The sequence below is a fragment of the Cucurbita pepo genome, chromosome LG05 (genome assembly GCF_002806865.2).
Source record: "Cucurbita pepo subsp. pepo cultivar mu-cu-16 chromosome LG05, ASM280686v2, whole genome shotgun sequence".
In the NCBI taxonomy this organism is placed as follows: domain Eukaryota; kingdom Viridiplantae; phylum Streptophyta; class Magnoliopsida; order Cucurbitales; family Cucurbitaceae; genus Cucurbita; species Cucurbita pepo.
In genome coordinates, this window is record NC_036642.1 from 62,275 (window position 1) to 80,184 (window position 17,910).

The following is a 17,910-nucleotide window of genomic DNA, read 5'->3' on the forward strand; positions in this document are numbered from 1 at the left end:
GGGGGGGGCGTGGTGTGCTTAAAGGAAGATCTTGGACTAATTGACCTTTGTTTAATGGTTTGCTAACAAATATTTTCTTCGTCACTAAGGTGAGGAGGAAGAGTAGGAGGGAACTCTGAAAGACCTAGCCGTAGCCGACACAGCAAGAAAAAATGGGAAAGAAACAGTCTGATACCAAGCAAGCAGCTATCGTCTTTGGAGCCTTAGCGCTGGGTTGGCTCGCCATTGAGATGGCTTTCAAGCCCTTCCTCGATAGGGTCCGCTCCGCCATGGACAACTCTGATCCGGCTCGGGATACCGACGACCTTGCAGATAACCAATCTGATCAGAGGCCATCTGATGACGATCAAAGTACCACCGCTTAAAGTGGCAGTTCGAAGGTCCGACAGAGTGGGATGATGAAATAGTTTGTTGCCCGTCATGTTGTACTTGTAAAAGGTGGAATTTTAGATATTTTCACTCCGTATCATATAATAAGGTCAGTACTAGACCTTTTTTTAATTGAGTTGAAGTGATTCAGTTTTTAGTTTTATAATTAGTGCCTCTAAAACCTCGTCTCCGGGCGGTTTCTGAATCTGCTTGTTTTTCTAATCAACGAGGGTGTGTGTGCGGGTTTCCTATTCGAGGAATGGTTTAAAACAAATAAAGTGTTCATAGGAAAGCACCAACCATCGTCCTGATATCTTCCTTTAAAATTGACAAAGAAAAACCAATCTCGGGTCCCGACCAACCCAAATAAGATCAAAGAGACGAGGAAGTGAAACAAGTTCAATTCAAAGAAGAGATAATCGACATCAACAGACTCAGACTCAAGTGAGGGGGCTAATTGCAAATCAGGAAAGAGACTCGTCTAATCATCAAATGGGTATTGCTCGTACCTAATTGAACAGTCATTGAGCACCGCACGAGCACCAATCCTCATTTGACACGACCCCAACATGTTGGTCTTAGCAGCGCCAAGACAAGTGGTGCAGTCTGAGGTTGTAAGGCTTTGGTTGCAGGAAGCATGGCCGTAAGCGAAGGAATTAGGATAAGGAGATATGTTGTAGAAATCATAATTGTTTGTAGTGGGAGTCGAACTCTCCAATTCTTTTAGAACGTAATCCAGACTCACGGCAAAAGGATCGCCCCTCGTGAAAATTCCTGAGTTGCACAAAACTGACTTGACTCCCGTGTTTGGAACGCTCACCACCATAGCGAAGAAGCCAAACAAAGCCAGAAAAGCGGCTGAAATCTTCAGGCTACAACCAACCATCTCTTCTGCTTCGTCCTCTTCGTCTTCTGACTTGATTTTTGATCTTCTTTAGGTATAACCAGACATTTGACGTTGAAGCAAAACAGGGTCCCTATCTATTTTCTTGGTTTCGTCCAATCCTATGAGTTCTTGTTTAGAAAAACATAAATTGTTTGATGCGTTTGTTTTTTCTCTGGTTTCGACTCAGTCCTTTCCCATTTGTCACTTCCTTAAAGTAAACAATGCAGACTGCAAAGCCGATGGCAATCCCATAATCTTATCTGCTCTCATTACCAGACACCACTATCAAATTAAACCTCAATATTGTTTTGTTGTGTTGTGTTGTATTGAATGAAAAAGCACCATCTTTCCCTGTAAAATGTGAAATGAAAATGGTATTTATTATAAAAGCTGAGAGGGGAAAGGAGGCGTAAATGAATAAGACAAGGGTAGGAGAGTGAGAGAGCTATTTTGTTATTATTATTGTTATTATTATTTTGTTTGGTAGAAGCTAACAGTCGGTCAAAACTGAGGTGCCCATATTCACTCAAAACTCCAAACTAACCAACAAACTTTCAATCCTCATTTCGAAACCAAAACCATCTCTTCTTCCTTCTTCCTTCTTCCACTTCCACTTCCATCACTTCACAATGAAAAGAAGCGATCATAATAATGACTGTCTATGTTGATCAAAATGGAAGGGTTGTTGCAGTTGGCGGTGCAATCCGTGGAGTGGACTTACTCTCTCTACTGGCGATTCTCCACTCAACACCGGTACTTCAAACTATGCATACATATTACTAGCTGCTTTTAGTTTCTTTGAGTTCTTCACAGATCTATCTCTCCACTTCATAATACTATACTATACTATATTGAATCATCGGATTATGGTTTATGACTGAATGATCAGGGTGTTGGTTTGGGGAGATGGGTTCTACAACGGACCCATCAAGACCACCAAGACGTTGCACCCCGCAGCTGCCACCGACTTCACCGGCCACCACCAGCAGCAGCAGCAACAACAACTACAACTACAACTACAAGCAGCCTCTCTGTCTCTTCAAAGAACCCATCAGCTCAGGGATCTTTACAACTCCTTATCCGCCGCCGACAGTAGCACTCACACCCACCCCCTCCGCCGCCCCTCTGCCGCCCTCTCTCCCGAGGACTTGACGGAGTCCGAGTGGTTCTATTTGTTGTGTCTCTCTTTCTCTTTTCCTCCGGGACTCGGGTAAGCTTTCTGGTTACTAATGCTCTAATTTCAAATCAATTTTATTTTTCTTTCTTTAAAAAGGAAAAAAAAATTACTTATACAGATTGCCTGGGAAGGCATTTGCGAAGAACAAACATGTGTGGATTACAGGTGCTAATGAGATTGATAGCAAAATTTTCTCCAGAGCTATTCTTGCTAAGGTATTACTAACCATTTCCCCTTTTAAACTCATGCACTCACCATGCAATTTGAATGTGTTTATGTAACAACAATAATGAAATTGTTCCAACACAACTTTTGAATAGTTTTTATGCTAAAACATCATAGTTAATTTAGAAGATTATAACACCACGTAATCAAATTTTATACATCAACTATTTTATGTATTCATGTGAATGATGTTGTAAATAAGTGATATGTGTTTTTTAATTTTATATATCAACTGTCACGTTAATTTCCAACCAATATCCTAACCTTAAAACTTGAAAAGTATTTTAAAGTTTAAGGTTGTAATAGAACTTGAGAAGTATTTTGACATTATCTTCTTCTACATGATCTCATCAGCTCTACTACTTTTATAGATGATTGTGTCACAACATTCGACTGCTTTTTAACTAATATTTTTGTTGTTGGTTTGGGGGCGACGTGGGATCCCTCGTGATTTGATCATCAGAGTGCTGGCATAAAGGTAATATGATCCCATCAATTTATTCATGAAATAAATTGGGTAATACGATCCCAGCAATTTATTCATGAAATAAATTGGGTAATACGATCCCAGCAATTTATTCATGAAATAAATTGGGTAATACGATCCCAGCAATTTATTCATGAAATAAATTGGGTAATACGATCCCAGCAATTTATTCATGAAATAAATTGGGTAATACGATCCCAGCAATTTATTCATGAAATAAATTGGGTAATACGATCCCAGCAATTTATTCATGAAATAAATTGGGTAATACGATCCCAGCAATTTGTTCATGAAATAAATTGGGTAATACGATCCCAGCAATTTATTCATGAAATAAATTGGGTAATACGATCCCATCATTCGACTACTATGTATATATTACATGAACAAAGTGTGTGAATCTCATGCAGACAGTGGTTTGCATTCCTGTAATGGATGGTGTGGTTGAACTAGGCACCACAGATAAGGTAAGCACCAATTTCTTGGGGTGTTAAGCAGCTTCATCAAAATGAGTTTAAATGAAAGACAATGATGCAGTAACATTTCAGGTTAATGAAGACATTGCATTGGTCCAACACATGAAATCAGTATTCGCAGCAACGCAGTGGGCAGCACCAAAACCAGCACTCTCACAGCTCTCAACATCAAACTCTGCCACTTCATTGGAGCATTATACCAACCGGAAAGAATTAGAAGATGAGATGGATTCGGACAGCTCAACCAGCAACACCAATAGCAATAGCAATAGCAATGCTGCAGGGGGCGGCGAACCAAGCGAGTTAATAATGCAACTTGAGCTATCTGAAGACATCCGACTTGGCTCACGCTCGCCTGATGATACTTCCAACAATTTTCTCCCTTTGCCCCACTCACCACCGCCACACTTCCACATTCACCCACCACCTCTAGGTATCCAACTTCTCCTCCTCTGTATGATTGTGAACATCAAAACTACATTACTTCTTTATATGTACTCGTACTTAACTGTTTGTTCCGCTCGTATATATACATAGGGAACTCTCCAGCAGCAGTGGCAGTGCTTACAGAGGAGGACACCCACTACTCCAACACGCTCTCAGCCCTCCTCCTAAACCAGTCGAGCCGGTGGCCGGACTCATACTCCATCACCACCGTCACTTGCTCCACCATATCAGCCTTCTCCAAGTGGACGCGCTGCTCAGATCTTCGTCGTGTTTCGACGGGAACCACTAGCACATCTCAACGCTTGCTCAAAAACATTTTACATACTGTACCCTTCCTTCACACCAAACATCATTGTGACCACAATCCATCTAAATCTAAATCTTGCGATGGCCGATGGCTGAACGACAAGTTCATCATCCTAAGATCCATTGTACCGTTCGCCACGAAAATGGACAAAGCCTCCATTTTGGGGGACACAGTGGAGTACCTGAAGCATCTTCGTCAGAAAATACAGGATCTAGAAGCGCAAAACAGAGAATTCGAGAGTAGTCGGAAGGCCAGTTTTGAAGAACTACAGAGGATGGATGTACAAAGCAAAAGAAAGGTAAGGATTTTGGAGGGTGTAGGGGATGGATGTACAAAGCAAAAGGCGGTGGAGTCCCCAAAAACCAATTTGCAGGTTTCAATCATCGGAAGTGAGGGATTGTTGGAGGTGCAGTGCCCATATAAGGAAGGACTATTGCTTGATATCCTGCTTATTCTCCAAGGCCTACGGATTGAGACCACAGCAGTAAGGTCATCCTCGAGCAATGGAGTCTTCATAGCTGAGCTACGGGCCAAGGTATACATAGTCTAAACAATCAACTCCTTGATACAACATATCACCGCATCACTAGTTTCAAGCAATAGAGTCTTTATAGCCGTGATCGTCATGTGCTATTTTCAATCATTATAATCCATATCTTCCTCCCCACCCAAGGATACAACTGTATCAGATACATATTCTGAGCATTATTTTCCTAAGGTTGTGATATGTTGTTCTATGATCAGGTGAAGGAGGGTATGGATGGGAAGAAAGCAAGCATTTTGGAGGTGAAGAGGGCAATACAACAAATCATACCCTGCATTGATACTTGAGCATAAGAAGAAAGCTTCTTTGGATTTAGGTGGCATTTGAGGAATGAGGATTGAGAATACACAAAAATGAAATGATATGAGGTATTTGGATTATGATCTACAAGGAGAAATGCACAGCTTAAAGTGATTGTTCTTCTTCCTGTTGCGAACGATTTTGCATGTAATTAATTAGGCTGCATATAGATCGAAATGAAATGATTGATTGATTGATTGTTGATGTTAGGTTGAAGTAAATGGATGGGCATTGAGAAGATGATGTATATTTAATCGCTATATATACAGCTAGCTGCCCAATTTGGGTTTGCATGCATTTGTCCTGCATGTGAACCTACGAAACCTTCCACTAAATATATTCATGATGATGTCAGTCAGTCCCATGTTGCTGCTGTTTTTCTAATTTCCCCCTTTCTTCTTCCCCTTCCTCTTGTTTTTCTTTTACCCAAAGTTATTGAAAAGAATATGATCTTTTCAAACTATATTTGGAGTAGAAAAACAAATGTTATAGTCACCACCAGAAGTCTACAGGATTCCATTCTGAACAGCTCTCAACACCAGTCGTCCATCTTCTCTGTAGGATTCCATTCTGACGCCGCTGATTGATGTTAATGGAGGTGGATAACTTTCTTCTGCATCCATGTCCAACATCCGACACCGGGGCGAGAATCATCCGCTTCCAATGTCATTAAAGAGATGTCAGTCTCACCCATGTCGCTCCCACTCTCGCTGCCTAAGCTTTCTGTGCACATTTCCAAGCTTTTCTTGCTCAGCTTTGTGGATGGACGTACAACTCCTCTTCTTCATTTCCATTGGCGAGAGCCTCATGGAAACTCACTCTTCACCAATCTCACCATGTTTTGAGTTTTCTCTTACTTCAAAATTTGTTCAACCGACTTCAAAACCTCAACAGAACCTTTTCTTGCGTTGGCGATTGTTTTCCTATGACCATCTGTAGTAGTTATGATCCCAAATTCCATTTAGATAAGGCTTATCACCAAATACCATTCTGTAGAAAAGTAGTAGATAAATCTGCAGTGAAACCTCCATTTCAAATTTGGCCAACTCTCCAGCCTTGCTTAAATCCTGACGTCTTATGGATCAATATGTAGATATGGAAATAAACTGTGAAGGATGAGATATTAAAGGAAATATTCAGCTCTCTTTGTGCTGTTGACATTGCTCAACAAGGAATCCAGAAAAGATGGATCAAGCAGATGAACATTATACTTTGAAAATGACATCGTTCCATTTAACATCCGTGACTGAGAAGACCTTGAAAGATGGTAAAATTCTATGTCTCTGTGTAGTCACGATACATGAAGATTTTGAAGTTCATTTTGCAGTTTTTGTAATTTCTTCCCTACACTGGACAGTTCGTCTTGAATCTCCAATAGTTTGTCTAACCTATTTTGTGCTTGATCTCGATATGGCTTGCTTATGACACTCACAAAAGTTTCCAAATTTCTAACAGCTCCTTTGAGATCCTCTTGCATGGCAGCTTCAAGTTCTCGAGCAAATCCATCTGCTGTTCTTTTTACCTTACTTCCCAACTGTTGCCTACGACTTGGAAAGTTTGAAATAGCCAAAAATCTATNAAAAAAAAAAAAAAAAAAAAAAAAAAAACCTCGTCAGAAGTTCAGATATTGTCATTGAAGTTAAGTTATTGCTCCAACAAACGTATAGTTTAAAGAAGTTGCAGAAGATGCATCAAAATGGTTAAATCTGTTATTGGGTAAGGCTAAAGGAAGATGAACATTACCCGCCAGCAGAACAAAGGGCAAGGGCAAGAAGATCTTCTGCTGTGGTGGGAAGTACTGAAGTTAGAAGCGAAGCAGATAAACCAGCTGCCCCAAGTCCACCAAAAGTTCCCAAAAACTGAAGTTGGAAAAAACAATATACCATCAGGTTTGATGATGGAAAACAGGGAAGTTCATAATCGTTGATGAAGTAAAATTTCCAGTTTCCTACTTAAAAAAAGACGAGCATGGCTTAAGAAGAAGCTCTCACCGCTTCACGAATTTCTTGGTCAAACAGCTTGGAAGCAGCACTTGGACTGAAATTCTTAATTACTTTCAAACTTTGATCATCTACTTTTTTCAGCAACTCATAGGTCCCAAACTGCACCTGGGTAGCTGGAAAAACAATAGATGGCCATAGTTTCTGCAAGGATTCCTGGTAAACTATTCCTTCCTGAGCATTGCATGATTGCAGCCAGGATTCATAATCTTGGAGAAGTTTCTATAAGGCACATAAAATTATGAACAATCAGAGACGTTCAGAGATAACAAGAAAACTGCATGGATGGATCAACAAAGCTTCAGAAAATCTTCAAACATAAACACTAGAAGATTCAAACTGTACCCTGGAGCTAGGATGGATGCATAGCTCTATATCTTTTTAGGACAAATAAATAACTAGAAGCCGGCAAAGTCCATTGATAATTACAGAATTGTCATTACCAAACTACTTCCACCGTGTGAGTTTCTTTGATTTGTTTTGAAAACTGTTTGTAGATGAAGAAAGTTGAAAAGTATTTTATAGAAATTGTGAGGAAACAAGCTCAATTTTTAAAAACCAAATGGTTACAAAAAAGGATCTAATAAATTCAGAACGCAAAAAGGCTAACATTTAAAAAATGTTACTTGTGCATCAGATAGTGCAGGGGAAATGATGTCATTTTGAATCTTCGAGACAGCAGATGGAGTGGTAGTCTTTTCCCCTTTCAGAACATAATAGGCAGCAATATCAAAATTTGACAATTGTAGAGTGGATTCTACAAGCTTCATAATACGTGATTGGGTAGAATCAATCTGCATTTTTACACGGATCCACAAGGACAGTAAATAAAGATAGAAAAAACTCGCCTCTCTACCTCATGAATAAGTGAAAAGTAAAAACTTGGAATGGGTATATATACCAGTGACAAGGCTTGTCTTCTCCAAGTGATGCTTTCAGTTTCGATCTTCGTTCCATAATTTGTTACACCGTCAACTAATTCATTTAACAACGCCAAATCCTGTTTGGAAAAATGTATGTCTTGTCTCACAAGGGTTTCAGCAGCAGAAAGGAGTCGTTCTGCAATTGAAACAGGCGTTTGGAGTTTAAGCTTCATTCTTTCCATTCCATTACTTGTTGACCCATCTAAGAAGCTATACAAGAAATTTTCAAGTTCGTTGAAGCTACTGCTTCTCCAATAAGAATTAGAGGGCGATAAGGGTTCTCCACTATCCAGAGAAGCACAAAGTTTTTCTTCCAGAGCAGATCTGGCAGATACTGGAAACACATATACATGCTCAGTATTCAACAATTTTGCTGCATTTTCCTTGACAAAGGACAGGGCTTCCTCCAGCTGCAACCAAGCCACAAATTACATGGATAAAAACAGAGCAGAATGAATCTACCGGCTACATACTTGGTGTAAGTACACCAAGAAAAAAAAAATTGTTTTTTAAATAAACCTCGTGGCTATTCTGATAAAGGTCAGATTTATTCAGCACAAACACTACTTTCTTCTTCCACTGTTGTGTGTAACGAAGAAAGCTAACCTGAAAGTAAAAACCATAGATGATTTTATTCAGATGTGAAGAGGCCATTCGCAATCTACGACCAAACCATGACCTGTTCTTGTAAAGGTATAAACGTACAGGCTTCTCAAAATGCTTACTCCAAAATTTTCTCTCCAAGTGTGAGTGGTAGGTAACAACTTAATAGTCCTTACATAAAGTAGTAAGTCACATGGATAAAAAAGACTACAGTAATGGTTCATACCTCACTCTCAGTCAATGGGCGATCAGCAGAAATAACAAAAAGCAGCAAATCTGCGCGAGGCACAAATTCCTCCGTTAGACGTTGTTGCCTCTCAAGAATGACATTGGTACCAGGTGTATCAACAATGTTCATCTGCATTAAAAAAATTAGAAAAACTATAATTAGACATCAAATAACACATGTTTGTATTCAGACACATGTATATATCTACTCTAATGCACATGCGGGCATCCCAATGGATGGAGATAATGTAACGTTTCAGATCATTCTTAAGTTTCTTTTCACTGTTTTTTAGATTCTAAACTATGTTGCTGAACATAGAAACAAGGAAGGGGATAACAAGGGATGCGATATGAAATACTAGATATAGTCACTCACAGAGTAATCTTTCGTATGTCTTATAAATAGGGTTTCACAAACAACTAGTTAAATTTTAATACCTAATAAATGTAAATTCATTGTCACTTATTGCATTCCTTGAAAAGCTAGAATTTATACACCAAGGTAATTGTTAAAATGTGGTGAAATGAACATCTTTTGAATTGGGTACCTAATATCTTTTGAATTTCGAAGGACCACTTCTTACAAGTTACGCCAATATAGATCAAGGAGAAGAAAATAGGAATAACAATTCCAGTGGGGCATATTCTAATTTATGAAGCACATAACATCACAACAATTCAAGAGGAGATTATGAATAAACTCACTTCATTAAGGATGGGAGCAGGAAGATAGCATATATATTGACCATCTGGATGTCGTTCACATCGTTGTTGTTCATTAGAATTTAACTTGGAGAACCTCAAGAAAGTTATCTCATTAGTCGTAGGAACAACCCCATCTTTTAGATATCTACTTCCAAGAAGTGCATTAATAACTGTTGACTTTCCAGAGTTAAACTCACCCTGGTCACAAATACAAAACATCAGTCTCATTAGTCGTAGTAATGTTTTTTTTTCATCTACTGAATCCCATAAGGAGGTGGACGACAAGAAAAGAATTGTATTAAAGGACTCATTAAGGTCTGTTTTGATAACCATTTAGCTTTGTATTTTTTATTTCTAAACTAAGTCTATAAATACTACTTCCACCTATGAGTTTCCTGTTTTGTTATCCCCTTTATACATACATATGTTTCCAAAACTAAGCCAAGTTTTGAAAACTAAAAAAAAAAGCGTTTTCAAAAACTTGTCTTGTTTTTGGAATTTGACAAAGAATTCTTTTCTCAGAATGATGAGAACACAAGCACAATTTTCAGAACCAAAAATTTGATGATTATCAAGCGGACCTAAATTATTTCATATGCAGTTCTAACTGGAAGTATGACCCAATTATGTGGCTAATGCTCATGATAAAATACCATTTCCAATGTACATCCTGCAACCAGAGTTTGTTGAAGTTCAGCACACAATTACCACTATAGCCAGCATAAATGGCTCATCAATTTGTGAAACTGAATCATTGAGAAGCGAAACCTCCCCCATCTGCCATTTAAAACCATCCAAGATTGAGAAAATGCAGATGATATCAAATAAGGAAAACGGTAACAAAGGAAGATGCTAGGAATTTAGTTTGTAAACCAGATACCAAATGGTTTAATTAAATGTTCACCATTGGAGCAGCTTTCTGAATAACACTTATGGCCTCACGTAATACTAACTTCTCTGTTTCTATGACTTCTTTTTCTCTATCTTCCAAATTAACAAAACCAGCTACTTGTGTTGTTTCAAGAGCACCACTTTCAATGGCGTCCTCATTTCTTCCATTTTCTGTAAATATGGAGTCAAATAATTTACCAACAACATCATCGCTCACCAGCCTCAAACCTTGCAAAGAGATTACTAACCCACTTCCACCAAATTCCATCCATTTTAATGCCTCAACAAACCTCGTGTTCTCTCCATATGAGGAAAGTCGTACAAATATTGGGATCTTTACATTCTTAAACACAGAATCTGTTGTCATATCAAGCTTCTCTTCATCCAAATCGTACAAAACAAAGTCAGCTCCTTCAGACTTGGATGCATTTACGGCTGAAATTGAGGATTTTACGTTCCTTCCTACCAGAGGTAGAAACAGGGAATCTGATAAAGAATCCAGCATTGTGTTCCTGGCCACAATAGGAGGGAGACCTGATTCAAATGGAAACAAATTACTCAACGAAGCACAAATACATAGCAGTCCCAGTTCGTCTTTCCTGTGATTTAAAATTATGAAATTCATATATTATATTCATCATAAACCAGACTGAATATCTTACATCAAGCAGGTGGCTTATACACGTTTCCCCCCCNCTGATTCAAATGGAAACAAATTACTCAACGAAGCACAAATACATAGCAGTCCCAGTTCGTCTTTCCTGTGATTTAAAATTATGAAATTCATATATTATATTCATCATAAACCAGACTGAATATCTTACATCAAGCAGGTGGCTTATACACGTTTTCCCCCCCAAGTTTAACCTTCATTTAACTAAAGATGCCCAATGAAAATTTGAGGCAACGAAAATCTTGGGATGACAGGAAGTATTTTTCTTACTCAACCTTGATCAGAGAGGACAACTCCACTGGCATTGACGGCAGTCGCAATGTCAACACGCTCGGCTATCAAGAAATAAGCTCGGTCACCCACCACCGACTTCAATTTACAAGCAGCTTCGTAGAGCTTGCCACCGCCGCCTTCGCCACTATTGAGCACCACCATCCCAATCCACTTGGACAAAGACCTATCGATCAAATCCAAGTCCTCACCACCGTCCAAGACCTCTGCTGCATCCAATTGCAGCACGACACTGGGCACTTTGATCTCCGGCCGCTTGAACCCACTTGGGAATAGAGTTCTAGGCTGTGGCTTTTCCGGATTTTTAGGAATCGATTCGCTGGATTGAAATGGGTTCTGCGAAACGGAGTTTATGGAAAGACGATGGCGTCGACGAAGGGAGGTCCTGAGAAGAGGAGGGTGAGTTTGTAAGGGTGGAATTGGTTTGAGGAAGGGAGGAGAGGTATGAATGCGGAAGATGGAGTGGTGGTGGAACTGGAGAAGCACCGTCTCCATGAGCGTTGGAATAATTGGATGCAGCTTCCCGCTCTCGCTTATCATTAAAACTTGGTGCTTTTTCTTCAAAAAGATATCATCTTATCCTCTTCAAGTGGCGAAGGCGAAGCTACTTTGAGATTTTCCTTTGTTCTTTTCCTCTCTTTACCAGTTTTTGTATCAATAGATAGATGTCAGGGTCACTAACCTACATGTATCTATGCATATCATATATGCACTTATACATGTATCTATGCAATACATGTGTTTACTACGGACCCTTCAACAATATTTTGCTTCCATGAAAAAGAAGGAATACCCTGAAAAGCTAACACGTGTCCCTGATCTCAAAGCTGCCGAATTTGATTACAGATGCAGTCACAAATCCCAACATGACTCTGTTTTCTGTTACCTTCAACTGACCATGCTACCTTTTTCCGATGCAACCTGCTGGATGGGCTGCGGCCGGAGCTTGGCTCAATATTTCAGTTCATTCGGCGTTTATGGATTGCGTACGATATTGTACTGCAAATACTTTAAAGATTTATAACTTGGTGCATGTACACTGCGAAAGTTGTAGGAACTTGTTTCCTTCGGTGTATTAACCTCTTGTTCATGATTTTCTTACCTTTTGGGTTTTAGGAGAAGGAAGGAAGTGTTAGAATGGAAACATTTTTACTCTCAATATTTATGGTTGTTTAACTTTGGCAGGGCAACTTAACTCATTCCTTCCAAGTCCTAAGCAACCCAATCCTTCCATTGAGAAAACAGGGTCTCTACTGCGCCTGCCAACCAATTTGCAAATGGCATGCTTTGTCTTTAAACTCATTTCATCCTACCATTTTCTTTTAATTGGTTGTTCATTGTCTGACCAGAATGATGAGATTCCCATGCTAACTGAAAACTTATCACCAATTGATATATAACTTTGAAAAATCTAATTCTCCAAAACTTTCTAAGATCAGAAGGTCAAAAGTATTCTTCAGGGTTTCTTTTGGTTTGGTTTGTTTAGTATGAGAAAGGGAGTAGAATGCTTTCTGAAGTGCTGGAGAAAATGAAGGATGTGATTTTAGTCTCCAATGCTTCTTATCAAGCAATCTCTCTTTTGAACTCCATACCTCCTCCTCCTCTCTTCTTCTGTTAAGCTATGATATGTTTTGAAGGTCTTGTAGCATAAAACGACGTACCAAAAACTTGCTTTGGCGTGTAAAGGGAAAAAAAAGATGATCTAAATAAATTAGTTTATTTCTGAACTAAATAAATGCAGTGACGATCATCAAGTTACTTGATTACAGGAATGTAAAATGAAAAGATACTGAAGACCAAAGCTCTGAAATCTTCTGCTCCAAAATCACCTCTACTCTTCTTCTTGGTGGAGCTCATCAAGTGAGGTAGAAAAGCTAAAAAGATCAACTCTAGGTGTTCCACTGGTTTCTTCTTCTTCTTCTTCATCTTCTTCATCTTCTTCAGCAATGGCTGGTGGTGGTGAGGAGAAGTCCAAGCACATGCCTTGGATGACTTCCTCGTAAGATACAGAGAGGTCTTGGGATGTGAGTTGGTGATACTCCACAAGCTGGTGAAGGCATTGGTTTTCTCTTGTTAAGTTTGCATTTTCGTTTGCTAATCTGGATTTCTCAGCAAGTAGTGCCTCCATTTGAAGCCTAACCTGATATTCCATCAAACAAACAGACTCCATATAAATCATCATCTAATTTACACACCTGGGAAGAATGAAGAACAAACAATCATAAACATAAATTTGGTACGGACCAGATCATCTTCTTCTGGTCTGACCCCTCTGGAAAACCCATCCCGAAGTCTTCTATTCTCTTCCTCAAGTATACCACATCGCTCTTGCATAAAACATAGATTGGATTTCAATGATTTCAATTCTCTTGCAAGAGAGGCTGATTTTGTTGCCATTGTAACTGCAAGCTGAAGAAACGCAGGCCCAAAAGTTAATATTGATCAAGAATGAGATTGGGTTGAGTGTTCAAATATAGATGAAAGGATAAGGAAACCAACAGTTTTGGCCTTTTGAAGCTTGTCTTTTGGGTTTTGCTGCTCATCTTTTTCTAAATCGACATCTGATTCTTCTGAGCAATGACTGTCATCAAATTTTCTCTTTGTTGCTTGCTTGGGCACCTCCCACTCATTGGCTTTCCTTTTGGAATCACCTCCCTCAACCTCCGAGTTCTTGAGGTTGCTCTGGAAGATCTCCGTCAAGGTTGGCGCTTTGACGAGATCCCTAGCGCCCTGAAACCATACCTCAAAATCAAATATCCATTTGTGGGGTTCAAGAGCACAGTTTACTGAATTTGAACAAAAGAAGATTGCAAGTCCTTAATGGAAACTATAGAACAAAGAAAATGGAAGGAATGAGTTTGACGTTACCTGTAAGGCACTATCCAAATTGTTGGACAGCTGAGATAGGGTATAGCCAACCGAGTCGAAACCCCTCAGCAAAAGCAAAGAATCTTCCTTCAATTTCTTTGCCCTTTCCGATTTGTTGGTGTTCTATCCCCACAAACCCATCAAAATTTTAGAGCTTGACTTGGCCCGAAAAGAGCAAGAAAATGGAAGAGAAAAGGCACTCACAAATTGGTGGGGCATGATAGGATCCAGATTTGAAGACTTTACATTCCGTTCCTCAAGAAGGGAGTCTATTCTACCTCGAAGGGAGCTCCAGAAACGCTTATCGGAAGCCGGACTGAACAATGGGGAAGAACCCNTTCTTTTCCTCTCTTTACCAGTTTTTGTATCAATAGATAGATGTCAGGGTCACTAACCTACATGTATCTATGCATATCATATATGCACTTATACATGTATCTATGCAATACATGTGTTTACTACGGACCCTTCAACAATATTTTGCTTCCATGAAAAAGAAGGAATACCCTGAAAAGCTAACACGTGTCCCTGATCTCAAAGCTGCCGAATTTGATTACAGATGCAGTCACAAATCCCAACATGACTCTGTTTTCTGTTACCTTCAACTGACCATGCTACCTTTTTCCGATGCAACCTGCTGGATGGGCTGCGGCCGGAGCTTGGCTCAATATTTCAGTTCATTCGGCGTTTATGGATTGCGTACGATATTGTACTGCAAATACTTTAAAGATTTATAACTTGGTGCATGTACACTGCGAAAGTTGTAGGAACTTGTTTCCTTCGGTGTATTAACCTCTTGTTCATGATTTTCTTACCTTTTGGGTTTTAGGAGAAGGAAGGAAGTGTTAGAATGGAAACATTTTTACTCTCAATATTTATGGTTGTTTAACTTTGGCAGGGCAACTTAACTCATTCCTTCCAAGTCCTAAGCAACCCAATCCTTCCATTGAGAAAACAGGGTCTCTACTGCGCCTGCCAACCAATTTGCAAATGGCATGCTTTGTCTTTAAACTCATTTCATCCTACCATTTTCTTTTAATTGGTTGTTCATTGTCTGACCAGAATGATGAGATTCCCATGCTAACTGAAAACTTATCACCAATTGATATATAACTTTGAAAAATCTAATTCTCCAAAACTTTCTAAGATCAGAAGGTCAAAAGTATTCTTCAGGGTTTCTTTTGGTTTGGTTTGTTTAGTATGAGAAAGGGAGTAGAATGCTTTCTGAAGTGCTGGAGAAAATGAAGGATGTGATTTTAGTCTCCAATGCTTCTTATCAAGCAATCTCTCTTTTGAACTCCATACCTCCTCCTCCTCTCTTCTTCTGTTAAGCTATGATATGTTTTGAAGGTCTTGTAGCATAAAACGACGTACCAAAAACTTGCTTTGGCGTGTAAAGGGAAAAAAAAGATGATCTAAATAAATTAGTTTATTTCTGAACTAAATAAATGCAGTGACGATCATCAAGTTACTTGATTACAGGAATGTAAAATGAAAAGATACTGAAGACCAAAGCTCTGAAATCTTCTGCTCCAAAATCACCTCTACTCTTCTTCTTGGTGGAGCTCATCAAGTGAGGTAGAAAAGCTAAAAAGATCAACTCTAGGTGTTCCACTGGTTTCTTCTTCTTCTTCTTCATCTTCTTCATCTTCTTCAGCAATGGCTGGTGGTGGTGAGGAGAAGTCCAAGCACATGCCTTGGATGACTTCCTCGTAAGATACAGAGAGGTCTTGGGATGTGAGTTGGTGATACTCCACAAGCTGGTGAAGGCATTGGTTTTCTCTTGTTAAGTTTGCATTTTCGTTTGCTAATCTGGATTTCTCAGCAAGTAGTGCCTCCATTTGAAGCCTAACCTGATATTCCATCAAACAAACAGACTCCATATAAATCATCATCTAATTTACACACCTGGGAAGAATGAAGAACAAACAATCATAAACATAAATTTGGTACGGACCAGATCATCTTCTTCTGGTCTGACCCCTCTGGAAAACCCATCCCGAAGTCTTCTATTCTCTTCCTCAAGTATACCACATCGCTCTTGCATAAAACATAGATTGGATTTCAATGATTTCAATTCTCTTGCAAGAGAGGCTGATTTTGTTGCCATTGTAACTGCAAGCTGAAGAAACGCAGGCCCAAAAGTTAATATTGATCAAGAATGAGATTGGGTTGAGTGTTCAAATATAGATGAAAGGATAAGGAAACCAACAGTTTTGGCCTTTTGAAGCTTGTCTTTTGGGTTTTGCTGCTCATCTTTTTCTAAATCGACATCTGATTCTTCTGAGCAATGACTGTCATCAAATTTTCTCTTTGTTGCTTGCTTGGGCACCTCCCACTCATTGGCTTTCCTTTTGGAATCACCTCCCTCAACCTCCGAGTTCTTGAGGTTGCTCTGGAAGATCTCCGTCAAGGTTGGCGCTTTGACGAGATCCCTAGCGCCCTGAAACCATACCTCAAAATCAAATATCCATTTGTGGGGTTCAAGAGCACAGTTTACTGAATTTGAACAAAAGAAGATTGCAAGTCCTTAATGGAAACTATAGAACAAAGAAAATGGAAGGAATGAGTTTGACGTTACCTGTAAGGCACTATCCAAATTGTTGGACAGCTGAGATAGGGTATAGCCAACCGAGTCGAAACCCCTCAGCAAAAGCAAAGAATCTTCCTTCAATTTCTTTGCCCTTTCCGATTTGTTGGTGTTCTATCCCCACAAACCCATCAAAATTTTAGAGCTTGACTTGGCCCGAAAAGAGCAAGAAAATGGAAGAGAAAAGGCACTCACAAATTGGTGGGGCATGATAGGATCCAGATTTGAAGACTTTACATTCCGTTCCTCAAGAAGGGAGTCTATTCTACCTCGAAGGGAGCTCCAGAAACGCTTATCGGAAGCCGGACTGAACAATGGGGAAGAACCCACGAAGCTGGTCGATCCCTGAAATCATTGCAGAAAGAAAATGCATTAGAAGAAGAAGAAGAAGAAGAAGAAGAAGAAGAAGAAGAAGAAGAAGAGCGAGAGGGAGAGAGAAGAAGAAGAACCTGGTTGGGATGTGAAGATGACGGAGAATCCACTGAGGCTGCCATGACTATGAGGATGAGCTAGAGGAAGGGGAATATGAATAAAGAAGAAGAAGGGAAAAAGCAGATTGCAACGGCTAGTCTTGAAAAAACTAGAGATTTAAATAACAGGGTGGCGACCAAAACCAACGTTCCGAAACTGCGTGAACTACTAATTTCAATTAAATTATGTGGCCATAATAAAAAGAAGTTACCTTTATTGAATGCTTTGTGTTTCAGTCGGCTGCTTTCCAAAAAGACAAGTTCTTTTCACCGCTCATAAGTGGGCCCCCCACCCCCTCAAGATAATAAATTCGAACCCAAACCATTTTAGGGTGTCTTAATATTTCGTAATTTTCTTAAAGCTTCCTTCAGGACTTTGTCCATCGACTTTCCGGCCAGCAACCGGCGTCGAGAATTGCGCCTATCCCAGTTCCGGCAACGAGGTCGAAA

General features: G+C 39.5%; 4 protein-coding genes across 5 annotated transcripts in view; 1 reads left to right on the forward strand and 3 right to left on the reverse strand.

The window, feature by feature from the left end:
• The window catches only part of LOC111795671 (basic helix-loop-helix protein A), a 6,264-nt gene extending 799 nt beyond the window's left edge, over nucleotides 1–5,465 (forward strand). Inside the window, exons 3-10 of the mRNA XM_023678220.1 lie at nucleotides 90–2,008; nucleotides 2,145–2,465; nucleotides 2,551–2,647; nucleotides 3,121–3,135; nucleotides 3,555–3,611; nucleotides 3,693–4,053; nucleotides 4,158–4,909; nucleotides 5,119–5,465. Coding sequence (XP_023533988.1) covers nucleotides 1,917–2,008; nucleotides 2,145–2,465; nucleotides 2,551–2,647; nucleotides 3,121–3,135; nucleotides 3,555–3,611; nucleotides 3,693–4,053; nucleotides 4,158–4,909; nucleotides 5,119–5,205 — 1,782 coding nt within the window. The 5' untranslated portion in view covers nucleotides 90–1,916 and the 3' untranslated portion in view covers nucleotides 5,206–5,465. The remainder of the gene's footprint in view (nucleotides 1–89; nucleotides 2,009–2,144; nucleotides 2,466–2,550; nucleotides 2,648–3,120; nucleotides 3,136–3,554; nucleotides 3,612–3,692; nucleotides 4,054–4,157; nucleotides 4,910–5,118) is intronic.
• Nucleotides 5,466–6,314: 849 nt separating this feature from the next.
• On the reverse strand, nucleotides 6,315–12,199 carry LOC111795670 (probable transmembrane GTPase FZO-like, chloroplastic). Of its 2 annotated transcripts, XM_023678218.1 has the most exons (11): nucleotides 11,517–12,182; nucleotides 10,582–11,102; nucleotides 10,386–10,454; nucleotides 9,678–9,875; nucleotides 8,971–9,102; nucleotides 8,661–8,747; nucleotides 8,120–8,551; nucleotides 7,845–8,012; nucleotides 7,210–7,440; nucleotides 6,962–7,077; nucleotides 6,315–6,792 (listed from the first exon to the last, which is right to left on the reverse strand). In XM_023678218.1, the coding sequence occupies exons 1-11, from the start codon at nucleotides 12,070–12,072 to the stop codon at nucleotides 6,510–6,512; spliced, it is 2,793 nt and encodes a 930-aa protein (XP_023533986.1). In that variant the 5' UTR covers nucleotides 12,073–12,182; the 3' UTR covers nucleotides 6,315–6,509. The 2 variants fall into 2 exon arrangements, with proteins under 2 accessions (XP_023533986.1, XP_023533987.1); XM_023678219.1 differs by lacking the exons at nucleotides 6,315–6,792; nucleotides 6,962–7,077 and having other exon boundaries at nucleotides 7,349–7,440; nucleotides 7,829–8,012; nucleotides 11,517–12,199.
• Nucleotides 12,200–13,363: 1,164 nt separating this feature from the next.
• LOC111794945 lies at nucleotides 13,364–14,619 on the reverse strand. The gene is made up of 5 exons (XM_023677155.1): nucleotides 14,605–14,619; nucleotides 14,401–14,523; nucleotides 14,032–14,262; nucleotides 13,777–13,941; nucleotides 13,364–13,672 (listed from the first exon to the last, which is right to left on the reverse strand). Exons 1-5 carry the CDS (start codon nucleotides 14,617–14,619, stop codon nucleotides 13,364–13,366), a joined length of 843 nt encoding a protein of 280 aa, XP_023532923.1.
• Nucleotides 14,620–15,811: 1,192 nt separating this feature from the next.
• On the reverse strand, nucleotides 15,812–17,691 carry LOC111795311. Its single transcript, XM_023677642.1, has 7 exons — nucleotides 17,673–17,691; nucleotides 17,440–17,499; nucleotides 17,186–17,335; nucleotides 16,982–17,104; nucleotides 16,613–16,843; nucleotides 16,358–16,522; nucleotides 15,812–16,253 (listed from the first exon to the last, which is right to left on the reverse strand). The coding sequence occupies exons 2-7, from the start codon at nucleotides 17,482–17,484 to the stop codon at nucleotides 15,945–15,947; spliced, it is 1,023 nt and encodes a 340-aa protein (XP_023533410.1). The 5' UTR covers nucleotides 17,485–17,499; nucleotides 17,673–17,691; the 3' UTR covers nucleotides 15,812–15,944.
• Nucleotides 17,692–17,910: the final 219 nt, after the last annotated feature.

Excerpts from the sequence above, each read along its gene's own strand:
- LOC111794945 (XM_023677155.1), bottom strand. Across the intron at positions 13,942-14,031 it reads AGCTTCAAAAGGCCAAAACT|CTTGCAGTTACAATGGCAAC; the intron begins GTTGGTTTCCTT and ends GCGTTTCTTCAG. Across the intron at positions 13,673-13,776 it reads GACCAGAAGAAGATGATCTG|GTTAGGCTTCAAATGGAGGC; the intron begins GTCCGTACCAAA and ends ATGGAATATCAG.
- LOC111795311 (XM_023677642.1), bottom strand. The coding sequence starts at position 17,484 with ATGGCAGCCTCAGTGGATTCTCCGTCATCTTCACATCCCAACCAG. Across the intron at positions 17,105-17,185 it reads CTATCATGCCCCACCAATTT|AACACCAACAAATCGGAAAG; the intron begins GTGAGTGCCTTT and ends TTGTGGGGATAG. Across the intron at positions 16,844-16,981 it reads ATTTGGATAGTGCCTTACAG|GGCGCTAGGGATCTCGTCAA; the intron begins GTAACGTCAAAC and ends GTATGGTTTCAG.
- LOC111795670 (XM_023678218.1), bottom strand. The coding sequence starts at position 12,072 with ATGATAAGCGAGAGCGGGAAGCTGCATCCAATTATTCCAACGCTCATG. Across the intron at positions 11,103-11,516 it reads AGTTGTCCTCTCTGATCAAG|GTCTCCCTCCTATTGTGGCC; the intron begins GTTGAGTAAGAA and ends CATTTGAATCAG. Across the intron at positions 9,103-9,677 it reads CTGCTCCCATCCTTAATGAA|ATGAACATTGTTGATACACC; the intron begins GTGAGTTTATTC and ends TTTTTAATGCAG.